Source organism: Haemaphysalis longicornis, unplaced genomic scaffold (genome assembly GCF_048455015.1).
Source record: "Haemaphysalis longicornis isolate Haplotype H1 unplaced genomic scaffold, Haemaphysalis longicornis Haplotype H1 scaffold_10, whole genome shotgun sequence".
NCBI lineage: Eukaryota > Metazoa > Arthropoda > Arachnida > Ixodida > Ixodidae > Haemaphysalis > Haemaphysalis longicornis.
This window is the reverse complement of record NW_027526204.1, coordinates 102,606,093-102,628,746: the sequence shown is the minus strand read 5'-3', so window position 1 is coordinate 102,628,746 and position 22,654 is coordinate 102,606,093. Positions and strand designations below refer to the sequence as shown.

At 45.5% G+C, this 22,654-nt stretch overlaps 1 protein-coding gene across 1 annotated transcript in view; it reads left to right on the top strand.

Moving 5' to 3' along the window:
- LOC144157882 (uncharacterized) overlaps positions 1 to 22,654 on the top strand; it is a 42,534-nt gene that overhangs the window by 4,353 nt on the left and 15,527 nt on the right. The window contains exons 2-5 of the mRNA XM_077688599.1: positions 11,352 to 11,501; positions 14,734 to 14,941; positions 16,090 to 16,196; positions 20,620 to 20,819. Of these exons, the coding sequence (XP_077544725.1) occupies positions 11,352 to 11,501; positions 14,734 to 14,941; positions 16,090 to 16,196; positions 20,620 to 20,819 (665 nt within the window). The remainder of the gene's footprint in view (positions 1 to 11,351; positions 11,502 to 14,733; positions 14,942 to 16,089; positions 16,197 to 20,619; positions 20,820 to 22,654) is intronic.

Here is a 22,654-nt window from a genome sequence, read left to right as displayed (position 1 = left end):
GCTTCCTGTGGTCTTCCTTTCGCTGTAAGCTGCAAAGCCGGCATTGACCCGGTAGATTCTACACAACCCATTACGAATTCATTTTCCCCTTTTACCAGAGCAAAATATAACGAGCAAACGTTTGAACGATTGTACACACCATATCACTCACACTAGCAATATACGTAGTAGTATACATTGCCTTTCAATTTCCAAAGCTAACACCAAATTGTTTTATTGGTGTAAGGTCACCCAAACTATTTTTAATGGGTCACATCTCACTTTTGATTTATCTCTGGCCGCAGACTACCTGTGTGTCGATAGAAAGAATGATTTGATAATGTGTACTGAACATTGCCGTCGATATTGTCTGCTTGAATAATACCATTGTACTCTTCTTCGAGAATTCACGAAGCATTGGCATAGGACAACTAGGTTTCACGTGCTGGAGAGACGAATGCAAGCAAACTTTTTGATGCATGTTATAGGAGCAATATGTAGTTATCTTTGACAACCTACAAATGCCGTGCGATTATATCAATAAAACTTAAGGGCAACGTCAGAATATTATGGTGATGCGAACCAGCCACCATCTACAAGTTCTCTTTGAACGCTCTTTGTATTGATTTGAGCAAACGCTGACCAGGCCTTCCTGTTTGGCCTCCGTATGCGAACGTAGAGTCGTGGGTTACGGTGGGAGAGGTCGAAGTTCGAGCCTATGCGGTTTTTAACTTTTTGCAAGAGCCGTTATGATTCACAATCCAAACGTGTAGGCTGGGAGGTGAGTCGGTACTGAAACATTAACCGGTATATAGCAGTTTCTCCTCTAGAGTTATTGCTACGCCACAAATTTTGTTGGTACATAAAACACCATCAGGCGTCCAGCGGATGTGTCATGATGTAAGCCTCCTTTCGTTGGTTTATACACACATCGAAACTGGTCGTTTCAAGCTTCGCTGTACCTACTCGTGGGGGAACTGTCCAACGTAGAGATTTTATAGGGTCACTCGCCCGTCATTTTTACGGCAGCACATTGTAGGGCGTTGTCGTGGTAGGCATGTGCCCAGGCGGGTCACTGGACAGTGATACGGGGGCAGGTGGTGCGACCGGTGAATTCTTGTTCAATGGAGTCTGAGATTTTATGGGCCAAGTTTACACGCACATAAAATACCATCGGCCATCATATCGGATGTGTGAGGATACACACCAGCTTTCGGTGGTTTTTACACATAGCAAAACTCGTCATTTCCAGCCATTGCTGAGACCACTCCTGAACAAGCATCAGAAAATTAAGAGTGAGTTTTAAACAAAGACGTTAGGTTGCTACTCTCCAGCCTGAAAATACGTGTTTATTGGGGCACACAGGCCAGAAGGATTGGTTGAACGGGACAAGACCTTTCATTTGGTGAGGCGCAGCCCATACTCTCAAGAACTTCCAAACGACGGCGATGATGATTGCCCGGGACCACGAACCTCGACGATGAGGTCCTGATGGCAAAAGCTGCACTCCAAAGACTGCAGCCTTCTACCATTAGGGCGACTTGTTTACTGATGAATAATAAATTAGTGTTGAATAACAACGTCATAGATAATAAAGAAATTCATTGATAAATAAGAAATTCAGGGCAACGCTGATGGAACCAGTAGATGTACTGCTATTCACCGATGCTTACACATTACCACCGCACAAAAGGATATCCTGGCAGCAAGCCAAGACAGCGAAGAAAGCATACTTAATTTGCTCAGCGGGAAATAAGAACGATTACTCGACAACGGCACAGGCAGTGAAATAGGGCGCGAACCGCAGCTGCACGGTGAATAATTTTCCATGTAAGTTTGAGAATAGCGTAGGTAACAATGAAGCAGGAGAAGAACTTTTCGCGAGATCCGCCGGTGTAAACGGGTGCTTAAACTAGAGTTCCGGTGCGTAACGCAAACGTCACAGGCCTGTGGGTAGCATGGTAGTGATTAGCTGAGTGTTTACGCGGGCGAGCTTCCGGCAGTGTGTAACCACGTATACAAAATTTTTAGGAAGGCGCGTGGTAGGCGAAAAGGGTGCTTAAAAGGCAGATGTGTTGACAATGACGGAATGCTGCTAGAAATGCAGGAAATATAACAACGTAAATAGAATAGTGTGCTGTACTAGAGTAATGCGCACCAACCTTACAAACGGAAGGAAGGTGTGCCCGTTCGCGAGATTCCATTCCCTTCCGGATATATACCCGCCACTTCCGTGCGGGCACAAAGCACTATCTACAAGCTGAGTTTGAACGCTCTTTCTATCAATTTGAACAAACGCTGAACGCGCCTTCCTGCTTGGCTGTAGTATACGAGGGTAGAATCGTAAGTTTTTGGTGGAGCGGCCGAAGTTCGAGCCTCAGCAGTTCCAAACTTTTAAAGCGAAGTTTTACTACTTTCATCCAGCGGTTTCGCCAAGGATGCGCAAGTAAACCTTTTGAGATGAGACACACCCCCCGGCGACACACCCCTCAAAGCACATCGCGTGATTCTCCAGGCCCGCTGTCGGCGCTGCGCACAAAGCCCTGTTTTAAGTCGCTCTGCTCACGTAGCGCTGGCGGTCGCGACGTCAGCGGCCACCCAGTTGATCGGCAGCTGACCAAACCCAAATCCTCCCACGCATACGCCATGGCGTTGTCTCGGGCTGTGTTACTCAGCTTGCGCCGCGTTAGCCGTGAAAGAGGAACGCCGCGTTCGCCGAGAATGAAAGCGAGGCCGGGCCTCCTTCTGTGAGCGTTGCACAGGGCCGAACGGATTTGATCTGTGGTCGGCAATACAGCTAAATAAAAGGTTAACCAAGCGAACCCAAGTCTCAGCCAGACTAAGCCAAGGTTTTTGCTTTGCATATCCAAAGTTAGCTCAGCAAAGCCGCAACCATTTTTCGCAAGAGCCGTTAGTTTCTCTGTAAAATCTTCTATTCGTTCAATTCTACCCTCTTTTCGTAAATTTAGGTTGTTTGGTATTCTTTAGGACGGGAAATGAACAGGACACGCAATATAGGCAGGCTTCGTTTAACGCTCTGCGTGACACCTAATTACCTGGTCTGTAGGCATTTTGAAACAGAATATCGCTGGCAGTTGGTTCTCTAACTGTGACTACATTATGGTCGTACCCATGTGCAGGGTGGAAACACTATCTGAAGCCGTTAATCCTGAGGTTGTCGTTTTATGTAATTTCGTGCTTGGTTTCGGCAGAACGGAAAACTTTCGGTAAAAGTTTCTGCCACGACTACGGAGTCTGCCACGATTACGGAGAAGTGCATGAGCACGTCTGTGACGCTGAAAAGGAGGGTGTAAGAGTTATTCGGCTAAGTCTAAAGTGCAACTGGTTCTGGAAGGTTGGTTTCAGCGAATCGGGTTAAATTGCCCCCCCCCACCCCCCCCCCGGGTAAAACTCCACCGACAGCCACCAGCGGTCTCTTGCTATCGACTGTACAATTCACCGACGAGCACCTCCAATGGAGCTGCAGGTTATTGTAAAGGCTGTGGTTCACCAAAGATGGTAATCTCCGTCGTTCGCGGTGTTGCAAATCATTAAGGACGTAGGATTGTTGCCTACGTTCGTGGAATGGCGTAGCTAGAACAAATCAATCTTCATACTAGTTTACCATCGTGATTCATTGAAATACGAACAACGGAGCGAGTGACTTTCAGCGCCGGCCGTGTATCCTGGTGACGGATCCCGTATAAACCGTAGAAACAAGTTACAAGAGTTCATGACCAACCTTGCTATGGAAAGACTATCGTTTTTCTATCGTCTGTTGGGTGCTCGTCGCGAAATAAACGGAAATAAAGGAATATAGGTGTGGGCCCTTTTCACTCCGTGAGCGGACACCGAACGTGGCGGGAAGAGAAACCAAAATCCTCAGACACCGAATGATATTACTTCCATACAAACGTTAAACACTAACCTACTTAAATTGCTCGCACTGCGCATACGCGGCTCGTCTCCAGGATGCCCGGCATGTAATAAAAGCCATGCGCTCCATTATTCCTATTTCAGTGTATCACAATTGTGCGTCTTGTAAAACATAGAGGTCCTGCCGTAGCGTCGTCACGAGAACTTCTAAAATGCAAGCGCGGAGAGAGTGCGGGACTAGAGGAACCCATTTTTCGTTAGTTGTAGCCGCAGAGGGTTTTATTCAAGAGCCGAGTTTTGCTAAGCTTACGATTCTAGCGGCTTTCCAGAGGTTGCATGGAGCATCCCAGGGTAGCCATGGTGACACTCTGCCGCACTGGTCCCCAGGATGGAGGGAAATTCAGTCAAACATGACTAAATCTGGCCGACGTTTAGCGGAACCGTGGGAAGGCCGGGAGAAGCCGCACGGGGAGAGACAAGATTACCAAGCTGATTTGATACACGAAGTAAAAATTTCACTTTGGGAAGCCCTCGACTAGCCGGCACATCCCGAACATACATCTCTATAGCAACTATGTATATGATACATCCCAAACGGATGTATAGGCTGTATAGGATACACTGCAAACGGAGCTAGAGATTGCACAGGTATTCTATATCATCATTTGGAATTGATGGTGACTATGCCTTCCGGATTTTTTAATAAAACTTGTGAGGACTACAGCTTTATCTTAAAGGGACACTGAGGTGATTTGTAAGCATTGCGGGATTACTAATGCAAATTGTAGTCCGTAGTCCACAGGCCATGTTTCGACAACTCGGAGTGCGTTTACGCGAATTTATTTAGTAGAAAAATTATTAGGAAATGCTGTCGTCCTCCCTGCATCCTTGCTCATTTCCTGTGGTGTTTTCATGCGACGTCAGGAGGAGATGACTTGGCTTGACTGCGCCACTGCACGGTTCACCGACCTTCAGACACAGTCAGTCGGCCCATTGTTTATGGTACAGGGACGGGTGGTCGCCATTCGTTTGCTAAGTTGAAACTAAGCCACAACACGTTTGTGAATAGAACAATGTGCCTTTCTTTAGTTTGTTAGTTTGTACACTGTATCAAGCTCCAAGTCCAGGTCACTCCACACAAGCGCTGCACAAGAGCACCTGCGATGCTTCGCTGACGGGTACGTTAGTAGGAAAATCTAAGGCCACTTGAAGGCCGGAGAATTTAGCGAAATCAATATAGGTACTCAGGAAATAAAATCAACTGAAACTTTTACCGTGCAGTGTAGAACTACGGAGCAGGGCGCACTTTTTGCGCTGGGTGAACAAGCACAGCGGTCAGCAGCACGACTACGCATCTGCGAACGCTTTTCCGTGTAATAAATCCGAATGCTAGACGTGATACATTCAGGACATTTTGGGGGACGCTTGCTGCACGAGCGCTATACAACAAACAGTCACCTAAGCTGCTTTAAATGGTAAAACTAAATAAAAGTGTAAACTGGTTGTACATTAAATACCTCATATTTCCAAAGCCGGCAGCGCTGGCCTGTGGCGGAGGTGTCTGGAGAGCTAGGGATGCAATTTTACTAGTTGTAAGTTCGAATCCCCGAGGATACATTATTGTTTTTTATAACTTGATTTTTTCGTTTTCGAACGACGTTTTTTATACTGAATTAACCATTTTTAGGCCATAAAGTTCGCTGCTCCACTAGCGAGTTCGCAGAGCGCGCGCAGACTGACACTGACGCGCTAGCCAGTTTTCGTTTGCGTGCTCTTGCCATAAGCACCGACTGCTTGCGGGCAGGGGGCACAGGCCAGAATCAGCAGACCCTTGTTCTTGTGCGAACACGCTTTTTACGATGCAAGCCCATGAGTGAGGCAAGCTCCAAATATGAGGGAAAAGCCCATGGCATTTGAGCATCTGCGGTGACGCGGAGGGCGTTCATCCACTGCGTAGGCCTCGGCTAGTGATTGCTGCGATTCTAAGCCGTCATGGGAGGCTTATCTTAGGCATTTCACAGCCGACAACACGGCAGAAGCGTGGTATGACGATTACTGAGTTATCGAGAATACCCATCAGATAGCGTCGGATGTCAAGCATGCTGTTTTGCAGAACCGAAACAGAAACTTGTTTGAAAATCCAATTGTGGGCACCGTCCAATCACGGCGCACCTCCTCCCGTCGTCACAGCGTTTAGTTGGTGCGGCCGTCGCAGACCACGCATGGTAGTTTTTCTTCTCTCGAGCTTTATAAAATAATTACCGATTTGTCAACCGGACAAACAATGAAAAGTGTGGTAATTTGAGCCAGTCTACACAGTGCAAGCAAAAACGGGAGCTTGACAACTTTTCTTCAGTGTCCCTTTAACACAGAGGCATGAGGCTTCCCGCTGCCTTCTCGTAGAATCCCATGTATTGAAATCATACAGGCATTCCTTCCCGTTCACACACTCACCATAAAATAAATATGTGTGCCAAGGAAATGAAGCCTAGTATAGTAATAGAGGCAATTTAACGGCCCAATGTCATAACTTTATTTGGGAAAAGTTTGCAAAAAAATCCCGCCATCTCCACGAAGTGAATGATGATTAGAGGGGCGAAGCTAAAATGCTTATCGGTAAAACCGTGAAACACTCGCCCGCACATCATATAAAGACTCGACACGTCAAGCTTACCACCGCTCTGTTGACAAGCCCGTCGACGACGTCGATGTTTGTAGTGATTATGTAGGGCTTGTTTGAGACGACGATAATCTCCATGAGCAAGTTGGCGAATTCGGTGTGTGACATTTTAGCCACTTTGGCCGTCGCCTTCTGCAGACCGTCTTGTGTCGCGTACCGCGGTACGTGTCTTCAGCTCGCAGGCGACGAAGCACAACCTCTTCTTCTTCCTCTCCTCCTTGTTGGGTAGCAACGAACGCGTTGAACGTTTTGACCTCTTCGGCCGATCTTTGGTTGGCCAATGGCTGTGGGGATCCTGCCACAATCAGCATTAATGTGCCGGATACAGCAGCAACGAGGGACGGGACAGGGCCCGAGCAAGAGGAGCTTCGCCCCTAAAACGAGAGCCACAGCGGTTTTCGTGACTGCTCTCCTCGCTTTGATACGCATGTATTGAACTGAGACTGCACTTCAATGAGGCTTACAATTTTGGTGTGAAATGGTGTTTTCGGACAACTAAATGTAACACAGCGCAATGATAGGGTCCTCTCATCAGCCACTTTTTACGACACTATTTACCAAGAAAAATGCAGGAAGCTCACACTAACGTGTAGAAATAAAAGGTAGCGAAGCTGGAGGCAACCATCGCGGCCATTACGAAGGTTTAAGTCTACTGTTGCAGCCGATTTGCATGTTCGTCACTGCCGCAACGACCTTTACAAGTGGGAGCTTACTTGACTTTTTGGAAGTGATAAAAATTGGACAACACCTTACAGGGGCGTACGCTATGAAGTGTCTTTCTCGTTCCGAGCAAGTGTTGCCACGATTACGGAGAACGCTGGAATTCTTTCTGGGCCAATCTTCGAATCTCCCTAAGGGGTAAGCTTGGCTTGACAAACGTGCGCCAGGGACGCTGGGCGGTCACCGCAAAGTACGCACACAGAAGCGCTCAGCATTTTCTTGGTTGTTACAACTGCTGGGTGGTCGCCGCAATCTTGACCAATTTCACAAGTTGGCATGCTTGGCTGGACGAATGTGCGCAGGGGACGCTGGGCGGTCATCTTCAGGCAAGCACACGCGAGCAATACGCGTTTCCGTGGTGGTGTTAACTTCCAAGCAGTTGCCGCGAGGCCTGCGCTTACATACGCGCGCTTCGCCGTTCCTTGTTATTTTTAACTAAGGACACAAAAAATTACAATCTTCTAAACAGCTTCGCTGTTAAGCAGCTATGGCAAAACAATCATCGAAGCCGTTTTCTGTTGGGCCTTCACGCTGAAGATGGCTTGCCGCAGGCTGTTTTTCTATCACAGATTTCTTCATGGACGTGTAATATCCATGAAACCCTATCCATGGGCAGCTTCGGTGTATGCTACCAAAGGGTACTAACAAGTATTTGTGCCCATTTTCCGCTAGAGGGTGGAATTTGTCTCAACAGCTGAGTGTACGTATACTGGTTACAACTGGCGAATTAAAACGGTAGTCTATACAGTTTAGCCACTGCAAAAAAAAAAACCAAGTTCAGCCATATGAAAAGTAAAGTAAGGCAAAAAACAACGAAATAAAAAAAACACCAAATAGGCTAACCCCATCATTCCGTGCACATAGCGACAGCTGTACTGTAAAGAACAGTTCTGAAAAGTATTCACAGCAAAGTCCAGCGCAACTTGCACTGCTATTAAGCATTGGCTTCAACCAAGGTATGTACGAAGTACTGCCGCCAGAGCCGCGTTCGATAGAGACCGGCTGTGGGAATGTGAATTGCAGTTGAAAGAGCTGATCCGTAGCTGGGATACTCCCTTGAGGTCCGGGGTGATTTGTTTTTATCTCCTGATATATTTTTTTTTGCCCAGAACATCTTGTGTAAGCGCAGACTCTTATCTACACATCTCGTATAGAATCATTTTCTTAATCATAACGATAAAATAAGAATAATTGCTAGGGGTAGCCTGCGGTAACGGCACAAATTAAAAATGTCCCATCAAAGCGAGTCCCTGTATCATGCATATTATACTCGCATCCTAACAGCTGTGCCCCGCGTCAGGTATGCACTAAGGTACGTACAGGTAATGAAAATAGTAGTACAAAGTTTTTTCAAAGCATGCATTGTTGCGGAATACGACCCAAATCGCCCGTTGGCCTCGCAACTGACGTCGGAGAACGCATGTGCGCATCTAGCGGAAATACCTGCTGTCAAGTACATGTTACAGCTCAGCAGCTCGGGATGGTTATAGACTGGAATGCAAAACATAGTGTTGGGAAAGAAAGACCACGTACTGTTGGCTCCACGTTGCAGCTCTGCCGCTCAAGCAACTGCCTGGCGCAACCTTACCAAACAACGTAGGTCGTTACGCTGCTTGCACCCCTATTACGGTGGATGTTGTACGTTTACAGTGCCCTTATTAGGGAAAACTCATTACGTAAGATCAGACGTAACGCCTGACAGAAAGTGCCTTGAGGTGCTATGAACCTCCTGTGGGGGCCAGAATTTTTACAATTTGCTCTGAGGCACTAAATCTGACCATCTACAGTCGCACTTCAAATCATTTAATTAAATTTACGCACCTTGATTAATAAAACACTGATGCAAAAGTAAAAAAACTCTTTTGTGTAAGGGAAGGCTTCCTTCACCCTAGTTCACATTTTCAGAGCCACAACTATGTCAAGGCTAGAACTTGGGCTGGGCCACATACTGCTCAATCCCGCGGTTTCAATTTTTTAAACAAAAAACGGCTGCCATCCCGCCCTGCGAAAGTGGTTCTCCAGCGAAGCTGTCGTAAACCATAGAATTTCTCAGTAGCCGTACTAGAGAGAAAACTGCATGTAGGAATCCATGTCGTCGTGAGGGCTTATGGAAAGACCCCTGCTTCTGGCTTGGGCTTGTATGACAACTGTATTTTTAACGCTTTTTACGATTTGCGTTTTCCCTATGCGTTAACCTGTCTACTAGCTACAAGGCAGCCGAAATCATCCCTGTGCCGTGGTAGCCGTGAGTCGTAACAACTTCCTGTTCGGGGAAAGAGCAGGCAGTGGGTGACCGTACCTAACGCTGGTCCTGCCGGAGTCCAAGGAACGTATAACTGAGCGAGTAATATGCCGTTTTGAAAGTTGTAGCAGACAAAAAAAAATTCCCCCGCATTTCCCCGAGGGGGAGAATGTGAAAGTGCGAATGCACGGTTGTCGGCCCGCTTGCGGCGCTTGCGCTCGGCCCCCGCAGCCCACCGCCTCGCCGCCTTCTCTGACATCTCTTCCATCGGGTTTGTAGTATCACGTGTACACCACGCAGTTATCAAGCCGCTATAACGCCGCTGAGTCGCCAACGCACGCCGCTGACGACGTAGTTTGAATGCGTTAAAGATATAAGGCGCATCACTAACACTGATATCAGCGTCGCGTCCGTGGCTTGGTCGGTAGAGCGTCGCGCTGCGGCCGCAAAGTCCTCGGATCGAAACCTGGCGCCGGATGCTGTTTCTTTTTTAAATATAGAGGAGCACTGCGGACGCCGCCGCCGCCGACGCCGCCGCCGCCGCCGCCGGCGGTGGATGGTTTGGGGTCGCTTATAAAGTGCATTCGCACTTAAAAGAAATCAATCGTATTACGGCGAAGGCAAGATCGTACGACAGATACGTGAGCCTGTATCCCTCCTAGTTTGTCGTCCTCCACGGCTGTCTAACGCCACGTTTTCTTTTACCTTCAAGTATGCTCGTTCAGCAACAGGTTTTGTTCAGCTGCAGCTGACGGTCGGTGCACCAGTTCACCACGAAGCAACTTTATCATAGGCACGCTCAAAAATATTTCCAAGCTCGTCGAACAATTTCTTACTGGAAATAATGGTAAAATTAACAAAATAAGAGTCTTTAACGAGTTTACACCAGAATATTAACATTGTTTTTACTACCAGCTTGGCCTGCACAATAGTAGGCAGAAGCGTTCCGGCAAAATACGCTTTACTTCAATTTTTATTCTATTTAAAACTGCCTGTTTTGTTTTCAACTTCTATACTAATACACCGTTCTTTTAGTTTTTGTGGCACTGTGTTCGAATATACGGTCACTAAAACGTTTCAATTCAAGCTATAGTGGCGAACCCAACGCGAACGCATGGTATAATGGCGGCCCATGACGGCGCAGACAGCCTTGATATGAGCCGCGTAGACGCTCTTCATCTTTACCTAAATGGCATAGCCTAAGACACCTTAAACAAAAATGGCTCCCTGGATAGTGGATTTAAACGTTTCAAAGCGGAATTTTTAGATCTAACTGCCACAAATATGCTGCCAAAATGAATGCGAACTATCACAACACTGCGGCGCGCGGCAACATACTTGTAACAGTTTATGAGATGCCAGTAGTTGTACAAAAGCATGTCCCTTGCTAAGCAATAGTACAATAGGGTATCTCTTTTTTGCCGTGTGATTTTTAATAATTCAATAAGACCTACGGAGCTTTTTCTATGCGTACGAGTGTAACACGTTTACACACGACACGGCGCCAATAAGCTTTCAAAAGGTATAAGGAAAATTAAAATTACTTCCGCCAATTAATTTAAAAATTCCTTTTAGTGCCTCGCTATATAAACCCGCGGCTATCTTATGACCTAGAGGACGGGAGCTACGGAAAGCGGTTCTCGCTATTACCTGGCGCGCCCCCCTCATTTGAGGGACACTGGTTAGGACTGAGCCTCGTCAGAAATAAAGTTATTCTCTCTCTCTCTCTCTCTCTCTCTCTCTCTCTCTCTCTCTCTCGCTATAGCAACGATATTTACTCTTCGGTGTTAAATAGAAAAACACACTGGTCCTAACTACGACAAGAATCACAGTAGGAACCCTTTGCCAATGCAGGAAATGCTCAACGCCCAAAACATGGTGGAAGATGTGGTCATTGAGGATAGAGTGCTCAAGTCCACCGTGAAAGACCTGCCTATCCCGGACGTCGATTTCGCCACGTTTTTGAGGAGTCGGCTAAGGCAGCACCCCGACGCTACTGCCGTGGTAAGTAACTTCAGCTTGATATTTCTAAAATACGTGAGCAGAAATTCTTTCCTGCCCATTTAAATTTTAATGTAAGGAACAACGACATATCATTTCTGTTTTTTTATTATTCATAAGGCAGCGCTGCATTGCCTTTGGCTAGGAGTATTCTAATCTGATGCACAAGAGGAGCAAAGACTATGAGCTTGTTCTACAATTTGAAAGATCCAGGTTACAGGGGTGGTTACACACACTGGATGTTAATTTTGACCCTGTAAGGAAACGAAGTTTTTGAAAGACAAAGAGAAACCAACACGTACGACTGACTACAGCCACTTTTTCCACATTCGTGGCAGATTGATATTTAGGACGATAATTAGCAAAAGAAGGGAACCAGAAGTAGAGGGAAATTTAATATCCTGAAGGGAAACCATTTTCAGTGTATCTGCTGCTTTACTGCAAACGTCGTCTGAGAGGATACTCTCCTGCTCCTTTCGCCCTGTAACGTGGAGCCAATCCCCGCTTCTCCCACTCAAGCTCTTCGCCTCCCCTTTGACTCACCGCCTGTTGAAAAAACTACAACTTTTAGGGGCGAAGCTCCTTAAGGCGTGGGTCTGTCCATCCTCGACGTATGTATGTAGCCACCTCTAGTTTAGTTCTTGGATTGTTTACTAAATGGCGTGGCTACCTCTAGTTTAGTTCTTGGATTGTTTACTAGATGGCGGTACTTGTATATGATGAAAAGATGCCCTTAGATTGTTTACTAGATGGCGGGGAGCGTTGTAATAAAATCCGTTCGCTGTTGGCGCGCGCTCGGAGTCGCCCGATGGATAAGGCTGCAGATGTGCGAGCCCGCGAGGCAGAAGCGCTCCGTGAAGCTGCGCGACGTCGCCGCCAAGATCCTGCCGTACGAGAGCGGGAGGCCGAAGCGTGTCGTCTGGCTGCGCGACGACGCCGCCAAGATCCCAGCGTTCGAGAACGAGAGGCCCAAGCGTCACGGCAACGGCGCGAGGACCCTGCTGTACGCGAAGCGGCACGGCTGCGGCGCGAAGAGGATCTCCAAAACGTCAGAGAACGGGAAGCGGCGAGAAAGCGCGCGTATCGGCAGGCAGACCCCGATGCAGTGAGAGCTCGTGAGGCGTCTGCAAAACGCATCAGGCGAGCTCAGCCCCAAGGTGCCGACGCGCGGTTTAAGCGAGACTTTCTAGACGTTACGTTCGGACACAGATGTAGTGGGCGAACTTTCACTGAAGAGTCACGGTTTTACCGATGATTTCCCCTCGGGAGCTTCGCCCACTCATCATCATTCACCCCGTGGATATGCTGTGAAGTTTTTTTTAATGGTATTCAATTTACCCACCTTTGCTCTGCTCGGGGACCGTCTGTTCACACGGCAGAAAAGTTTTTCATATTTCGGTTTCCATTTGCCTGGCCCCGCAGGAACACGCGTTCTGATCGTATTGCATTTAATTTTACCACTCCTTTCTACGCTGTGTTAGGACAGTTCATTTCATTGCTATCTCAACAAACAACACAAAGGCTAATGCTACTTACGCGCTTGTTCTCGATTATGTGCGTATTTTTACCTCCATTGTTCCTGATGTTTCATATACACAAAATAACCAGCGGGTATTTGTCCAATAGCAGAGCTTTAGTAGCATGAAACGGTCCTCCCTATGTAAACCTTGCAGTCAAGTATTCTTTTCCTTGGCATGGAGGCTGAATCGAGTGAGAAACATACAGACAGTCAGACAGAGAGACAGGCTAAAATTTCTATAATTACCTACATCAACAAAGACTAACGTTCTTAAAATGCAATAAAATAAAACAAACAAATTACTGTTGCCATGTTTTGTATTTCGGTGCGATTTTTTACGCTATCTTGTTAAAGCATTAAAATTGTTTTGTTTGAACAGGCCACGTACTTTACATTACGTAGAAGTACTGGTTTTGGAGACTTCATGCATTCGCCAAGAACTACGAATGTGCGTACAACAAACGACTCTTGACAAAAAAATCCCCCCAAACTATACGCTGTCTTTGTTGTCTGCTCTCTGTGGTGGTGTGTAGTTAGCGCGGCTATAGTCTGTGTTAAGATGTACAAGCACAACACGTCTTCTACAGTTGGCTGTTGTATACATGTTCGTTGTTGTGGAAGTCGCGTTCCGGACAACGTTGTTCCTAACTCGATAATGAGACGTCAGTCTGGGCTGTTGCTTTTTTCCTCAACAAGCGCGTGCTGGTTCTGAGAACACTGTTAATCGATTCAGAGGCAGTGCGGCAGCCACGCATTATGGATAGTACTACAAGGAGCGCTAAGATGACACGAACTGTAGTGAGTATGTATAAACACTGTACAAAAAACTGCAACCTAAAATGGAGGGCGTAATACCTCCCCGGCTGTGCCCGAAATCGGTAGTTCAGGAGAACCCATTGTATATATACATTCCGACACTAATAAACATTTTTTCAATTTTCTACAGAGTACTACCGGGGGCGAAGAGAAGCCCATATTTGTTTTTCACGCAGCGTTGTCGCCAGCTGGCTCATCCACTCTTTATTTTTTGTGACTTCCTGCAATCACGCATATTCAGTTTTTTCAACCTGACGTCTTTTGTAATGCTGGAAGTCAGAACGCGTTCTTTTTCAACAGTATCATCTGTGGAGCGTGCCATCAGAATAGCCTCAGTGAAGAATGATTGCTTTGCATTTCTTCCTTTGCTGTTACCAGTCATGGCTATAACACGACTCAGACAAGTGGTTAGGTTGAGCTTCCATGAAACGTGAGCAAAACGCACGTTTTCATTCAACCAAAAGTTTACAACAATACAAAGTATAGGTTCGGAACGATCTCCAAAAATCACCCACATCATACAAACTGCAACAAGGTGTCGCCACTGTTTATTTGCTTCAGTGCCTCTACTAGATTTTTTTTGGTTCTAGAAATGTCCACCTTTGAAATTTTCCGACATTCCGTTTACCTTTTAATTAAATATATAGAATAACGGGCGCCAGTCACGTCAGCCACACCGAACGAATAAGTTCAATCCCCTGTCATCTGGTTCTCTTACTGGCGCTTTTCCAAGTAGTCTTACGCAGAGCAGCTTGAAGGAGAGAATGTTTTAGTAAACCCAATGTAGCATAGATCAATAAATTGTTTGCTTTTGTGAGCAGTTCGCACTACATTGACAATTTCCTGCGGAGCTATGCGACGCCTTGAGGAGCTGAGCGAAAAGGCATCTAAACACTGCAGATGGATGCAGCCACGGGCCAGCGGTACACCTTCGCCGAGCTGGAAGCCATCTGCGAGTGCGTTGCGGCAGGGTTTCAAGAACTGGGCCTTCAGCGGGGAGACACGGTGTGCTTCGTCTCACCAAACACTGTAGACCTGATCATTGCCTTCATTGCAACAGCCTTCGCAGGAGCCGTAATAGCCTGTATTAAGACCGTCTTCAATGAGAGTGAGTACGAGCTAACGTGTTGTTGCAGCCTCTACATATTTGGGAGCCCTGTCGCCTTTTTTGGCTCCTGCTAACGAACTTCATAAGAACGCATTGTGGATAAACGTAGAATAGTTGTTTTTGTTCTAACAAATAATTAACAATATTTGTTAAAATTGCTTGCTCTTTTTTTCTTTCGAATAGTAGCGCGTCGGCGAAGATCTCTGTACAGCCTTGGCGTATTTTGTCATGCACATATGCAAAGCTCTCCTTGCACTGGCTTCATTTTCAAGCAAATTACATTTCAGCTATTGTAGGAAGTATTTTACAACAATGTGCGCTAAAGAGCCCCTTTTTATGTTTCCTGTACTCGAAATCACCCGCCTCAATAATGGTAAGCCACAACCAGCAATGCAGAGCTAGTCAGACAGAACATGCTTTGGTGACTGTTTGTTTAAGTAGGCACTGCTGTTGCAAGCAAAAGCATTCCCTGATCACTGTAACTTCTTTTGAGGGCTCACTTTAATGTATATGCGAACTTCTCTTGTTCCCTCCATCGTGTAATTTGTATGCGCACAATAAGTTGATTATTCAGCCGTAGTTGTGGTAACTTGTTTTGCGCGCCAAGCTCATAACAATAACACTCTACGCTGTTAGATGGCGCGTGGTGATCAACCGCAACAACGTCCCTCGGCTTTGCAATGTGATCTCCGCTAGCTGATATGTCAAAATCTTAGTATCGTAAATGTTTCCTGGTTAAGAAGAAAATATTGTATGCTCAGGAATCATTTTTCTTGATGGGTTCGCTTAACTATGCATCCAAGTGCTGCCTTTCTCTCTGTTTAGTGTGTCGTCCCAGCCTAAGCTACAAATTCGTTGAAAGATATAACAAGCAACGTAGGACTTTTACCTGATATTACACTAAAAAATACCGTTAAATCGGCGGAACAATCTAGCAACATGAACAAAACATTCTGAACTTTATCTTTACTAGTCCACATTGCTATAACTTTAACTCTCTTTACCGTCTCTTTCCAGTTAGGCAATAAATTTCTAGTCATGAATTCCATGCTGTTTGCACGACGAAAGGTTGATTTTTAGGGTTATATTTAATCTAGGCAGGAGCAACTTAAGTTTTTACGATACGTATTTCCCTACTCTAATTTCAGGAGAAACTGAAAGAGTCCTAAGCATGACGAAGCCAACCCTCGTTTATTGTGATCTAGCAAGCGCGGATGTTATTCATAAGGTCTGCAATGACGTGCCCTCGGTAAAGGTAAGTGAACTCTTTCTTCACTCTCAGTTCCCTTTCGTCACTACGACTCGAGTGACGGCCTGCGGGTTAAAAAGAAAATCGTCTACCCCCCGATTAGTCGGAGTGCGCTGGCTAACCCCTCCCCCCCCCCCCCCCCCCAAGTGCAGGAAACGATTACCTCAACATAATACCTGAGAAAGCGGAGGGAAGGACATCCCCGCCTGGAGCGTAGGTGTGATCGCACCCTACGTGTATTCTGGAAGCCGTTGGTTCGGATTCCACCCGGCGGGCATGATTTTCTACACTTTTTTTTTCTTTAAAAAAACTATATCTGTTTCAATGATAATAACTGACCTACCACATACTCCGCTTTGCTTTTCTGGGTTCCTCGTGTCTCTTTCTTTATGACTCAAAAAATTCTTCGTCTGTATCTATGACCCACAACAACCTCCCCTTTGCTTTCCGAGGTTTTCTTGACTGCCAACCCTTATTTTATGTCTTATTTTACCGAGCCCCTCATTTCCAATTTCTGATTCGCTATATGTATGTATATATATATATATATATATATATATATATATATATATATATATATATATATATATATATATATATATATATATATATATATATATATATATATATATATATATATATATATATATATATATACATGTCAAGAAGCTTTGAAGCTTCTTGACATGTACATGTATACAGAGCGCGCGCCGAACACGGCTTAGGTGAAACGTCGGGCACATGCTGAAATAACAAGGTGTATTTGCGAAGTTACGGCGACTGGGCCTTTAGCAGAAATACACACGTTCACTGCACACACAACCTAACACATCACAGAGACAGCACGGAAACAAATGCGAAAGGGAGAGGTGTGTTTTTAAATCCTAGTAGTAATGTAGTAATCCAGAAGGGTGGGGGAGTTAGTAGATCCGCTAAGCGAAACAGGAAGTTGTAAGTTGAATTGCAAGTATGTGTATACATGAGCTTGGCGATAATGATAATAGCAAGACTACACACAAGAGAACCACTCCCGCATCAGGTCAGCCTCAAACCAAGGTGGCCTGTTATCAGCAGTTTGGAGTCGATAGAAACAAAAAAAAACAATAAAATTAAACGTACCCTGAGTGCTATTTTCACAGAGGGATTTAGTCTACAAATTCGGAATCCAATACAAAGTACCAAAAAACAAATGAGGCGGTTTTTTAATGAGCCAGATCCACCTAACGCGAATTTGAGAAGGAAGCGGAAGTTTGTCGCCGGACCTAAATATAGCGCCGTCAAAACTATTATGTGCTATATTTTATATGGCAGCTAGGCGAAGTTTATGGCCACAAGTAATTAAAAATTATGCCATAATTTATGCAATATTAGGAGGATAAGTTCGTATTTGGGTCGTATGAATTCAAATACTTAAGTTGATGATGAATTCGTATAAAAATGTTACTTAAATGGAGTTTCAAGCATTGTGCGATGGAGTGTTGGTGGAAAAGGCATTAAAATGTGCAACAGGGCCTAAAGAACAGCACAACTATACATGGAGAGCAGGTGAATCCTCTTGGCACCATTAGCTGCTCTGTTACAATTCTTCCGTAGGATAATTGGCTTGGGCACGCCTTAAGCCACTAACAAAGTAAGCAGGCTCTGCATTGCTTTGCCATTATTTCCAAAACGCTTCACAAGAAGGCTGTTCATTTCTTATTCTTCACCTTGGTGAAGTGATTCGTACTCTCACAGCGAGGAGGGGGAGGGGATTTGGCAGGGCTTGTAAGCGGCGGCTATTTATTTAGGTAGTGAAATGGTAAATAAAGGAGTAAAATAAATATGTGTTATTTCGTACGAACGGGAAGGACGAAATGAAACCGTTGTTTCACATCTCTTTTCCATTTCGTTCCCTTCCTCCGTTCACTTCGTCATTCACACCTGGAGAAAGATCTTTCCCCGATCACCCAATTGCCGACGGAATTTATAATAAGCCAGTTCAGAAACACAAAAGAAACTTCCCAAATCATTCACGAAAAAGTCTGAACACTCAAGCCAGAACTCCTATTGGACAAATGTATTTGGCTCATTTTGATCCGTTAAACATTTCATACGAACTACAATCCCCGTACACGTTTTCATGGCGTTATCTCAACTATTTTCTAGCCACCCCTTTTTTAGGGTAAGTTGCCGAGTTTTCCTTCTCACTGCAGGTTTATCCGACTTAGTTTCGGTTTCTGGATCTGGCTCATTAAAAAAAAAACGCCTGAAATGGCAAAATACGAAACCACAATGACACATCTGATCCTTCGCATCGCTCACGCTAATGAGAACTCCAAGAAACATCAGAACGCAGATTTCGGGAAATGACAGTTTTGCCAAGACTCAGCCCAGAGAAAGTTAAGCTACTCAGCTACAAAAAGAGACGAAGTGACAAAAATAGGGTCTCCCTATCCATAAATAATGAACAAATGAAAATACGCGAAAAAAACAAGAAATCTGCTGAAGGTAGAGAATTAAACTCATTCAGTTGTAAATTGGGCTTTTTGGTCGCCGGTTAAAAGTCCCTAGACTATAGTAGTCTCTCAGACCAGTAGGGTGGCCCAAAAGTTTGTTCTCCGGATGGAAGCTGCTCAGAATCTGCTCCCACTGCCCACTGTTAAGAATGGGCATCCTGGATTTACCAGTACTGGACGGTCCACGGGCAGTCCGAGGGCTGCGTTCGGACCGGAGGTCACATAGGAATACATTGGAAAATCAAGCACCGGATCGCGTCTCAGGTAGTCCGCGGACAATCTGGGACTGATAATCGAGGAGGCCCAATATTGCGACGTAGTGTGGCTACATCCGGATAATGCCTAGTTAGGTGTGCTACTTCCACGCATTTCTGGAAACGGTGGTACTATGGGGTAAGGCTCTGGGTAACAGTAGCTATAGAAAATCCGACTTGTATATGAATTGGTCGGAAGAAGTGGCCAAGCCAGGGATTATTGTTTAGGTGGGGAGGGGTGCACATGTGGGTCCCTGGACTGGCGGTAAATGTTAGTTATATTTTTATAAGACGAAAATGGCTCCCTCCCCAAGAGCGAGATGAAAGCCTCGTCTGAACTGACGTCCGCTCTGTAGGGGAAAAATCGGTTTTTGTCGTGGGCGGATCCCCTGCCCGCCAGGCCATAGTGGACGGGGGGTCAGATCCGGTGAATCTCACTGGCTCTTTTCGTGGGTAAGAAGCCGCAAGTTAGAATTGTGGCCGCCATTAAGGAGATCTTCCCATGCGAGAAATTGAGAATTGCCGACTTGCAGTCGTTTATCACTGTTCTGATTTTAATAGAGGCCTTCAAATCTAGAGCAATTGCCTCTTCTTCTCCCACGAGTGAGTCGTTACTGCGGGAAAGAGCCGGGGGGGGACGAAATTTTCCAGACGATATCCGGCAGACATCATTCCCCCCCAACCAAAATAGAAGGCCGTGTCGGCGTAAGCCACGTCGCCGCATTTTGCGGATTAGTTGTTCAAAGCTATGCCATGGCCATTACATCGTCACTTTGAGGATGCATTCTCTGAGCTTTGTACGGACAGGGAATTCCCAGAGTGTATTTAGTGTGGGGCGCAACTTTCCCGTTAGCTTGACGCTCGTGTTGCGGTACCCTTTTGGCCTAAACAAGCTTTTTTGTAACTTTTGTCTACTCCTAATGCCTCAAACCTCTCGGTGGAGTTAACCTTGGGCCGATTGTCCGCTTACTGCATCTTCTGAGCAGAGATTTTGATTTTTTCTGCCCGCTGTAGATGAAAGCACGGATAATTGTTCGTCATTTGAGTCATGTATTGATTTGGCGTAGCAGAGCATAGATTTTGATTTTTGTGACCGGTATAGAAGAAATCATGGGGACTTCTACGTCATTTAAGTCAATACAAAGGCAAAGACCACGCCAAAGGTGTTTTCTTCATTCAGACTGCGATGGCGAGAGGCGATCCGAGATATCGAATTGGTGATCTCGTGTACCCGTTTTTACAATGAGAGCACCTTTTTATTTATTATTTTATTTGACCGTTCTCTTGTATCATTACCGTTCTCTTGTATGCTGAGGCTCAGAATGAATGTAATGGAGTGTGAAAATGCCGTAAAAAGTTGAATATTGAATGAAATATGTCTAGTGGATGCCGGAATAATGCGAAAGGTTTGGTGTTTTGGCTCACTTTGAAATGGGTTGTTGAAAAAGTACGTAAGGTTCTAATACACTTTTAATCAAAGTATACGGTGTGAAAAAGTAAAATAAGTCAGGTTTTCCGGGAGGTATAGCATCATTTTAATATTGCCAGCTTGAAACAATATATTGGACTACTCACAAATTGAAAGCACATCATTTAAGTAGGCGAAATATAAGTCATTAGGTAGGCTGTAATGGACAGTTTTCATAATTGATGAAAACTCACAACCCGATCAATGCGCAGGTACTAGTGACAACGGGTGATCACGACGGCATTGTGAATTTCACCAAGGTCAAGGAGACGCCTCAAAGCAAGTACAAGAGACCAGCCCCTGCAAGCCCCCAGGATGTTTTCACTGTGTATATGTCAAGCGGTACAACCGGCCTGCCTAAAGCCGCACTGATAACTCACAGCAATTTCCTCTCTCAGCTCGTGGCTTTTGGGTGAGAAATGCGGTTTTGTTGCGACTACAAATAACAAATGTTAGTTCCAGCGCTAGAACCTGTGCAGTATTGTGGTCGGAGAATAGTTGAAATCGTTTTCGTCACTTAGTTCCTCTGTGATTAGTATGTCTGATGAAAATTTGCGCACACTCGTGGTGTTCCTACACCCAAGCTCGTGCCTTGTTTGCGATTCATGTGCAGGTGGATGCGCGCTCGTAGTCGAGTAACTACAATCTCTGGGGCAGACACCGAAGAAGCAGGCTATATCCAGCTAAGCTACTTGTACAAAACGGATTGCATTTCCTCGGCGAGCCCCCGCCCAACATAAGCATTGTAACTGCCTGTCGCTCATGGCGGGACATTTGCGTCCAGCAAAACTGTGCAGGATCAACAAAACAGACTGTGAATACTTTGTCGAATTTGAGAATAAATGTGAAGTAACACAAAACTTGACACTCGCAATTCGTTACAATAAAAACGAAAAAAAATTGGTATCTTTCAGTTAGCTTCTTCCAGTGCCAAGACAAAATAGAACATATGCAATTCTGCACCACCATTAGGATAGCTATGTTCAATAAAGGCCAGAAAGTGTGTTTTATTGAACTAGGAACCAAGCCAGCTATGTCAGTCTGCGTCAAAGTGCAATTCGTGTGAGATTTTAATGAGCGTGTACGCGTAAGTATTGTTTCATTTACTAGGCAGCGTCACACGTAAATACTTCTTGTTTCGCAGTCATAAGTGCTACTAAAATATCATTACACCACGATACAAGAAAGATCGCAAGTAGTTCACTGAAAAGAGAGCCTACCATCTGTGCTGTAGAATATCAATGTATTAGCCTGAATCAGGCCTTAGTTATAACGCTTGTAGAACACTCCTGTGCCCTCTCCACCTTTTTGTTGCTTGTGGCACCTCACGTTCTTCAGGTGACCTCGTCTGAAGTAACAAGCTCCGTCGTTAGTGGGGCTCATCTCTTCAGTTTTTCATTACAGCTTTCTCTTCGCCACATTTTATTAGTTTTTCCGTTATTTGAAATGGACAACCTGAGGTCCCGCAGCAGCTCGGAAATCCGGCGCGAGTGCATTCACAAACGCCTTGACTGAAGCAAGAAAATAAAGACACAAGAATGATCAAATTGGGGTCAAAGAGTCCGAAGGTATCTGCTGGAAACCAACTTAAGTGAGTGAGGTGAAAAAATTCTAAAAATATCGGCCTGGGTAGGCTTCCAACTAAGCTCATCGCGAATGTAAGAAAAACGCGCTTCCCGCAAACCACCACTTTACTTTGTGGTCTCTATTTTGTGGTGCTAAGAATGCATCTCAAAAAAGTGTGCAAATATGCAGGAAGAAGCAAATCCGGTGAGATGGCACGTCGGTCACTCGCCCTAAATATAGATGGATCTAGCTAAAGGCCATGACCTTGGAATAGAATACGTGTGCGACACATATGTGCTGACAACTACGTGACTAATTTCAGAAGACTGACTATAGACTCCGCAGCAGGCGACTAGCAGGGCTTATTCCCGCTTGGCAATTAGGAACACCGCTATTTCCTGAGCCTAACAACAACGTCGGTATAACGACAACGATATGGAACGCGGAGCTTTTTTAGATCAAAAATAAAGTCGAAAACTGAGGTTAAATCGTCATTTGCTCTAGTCACTGCACCTGGGATGCAGAGCTACGTCGGCTATGTGATGCCAGTACACACCTGGAGTGGGCGCTAGCGTGCGCCCAACCCCCAGTGACCGCAGTTGCTTACTACATCGCGCCACATAACACCTGCTGTCAGTATTCTTGTGGCATGGTGACAAGGCAAGCATGTGAGCGAGAGGT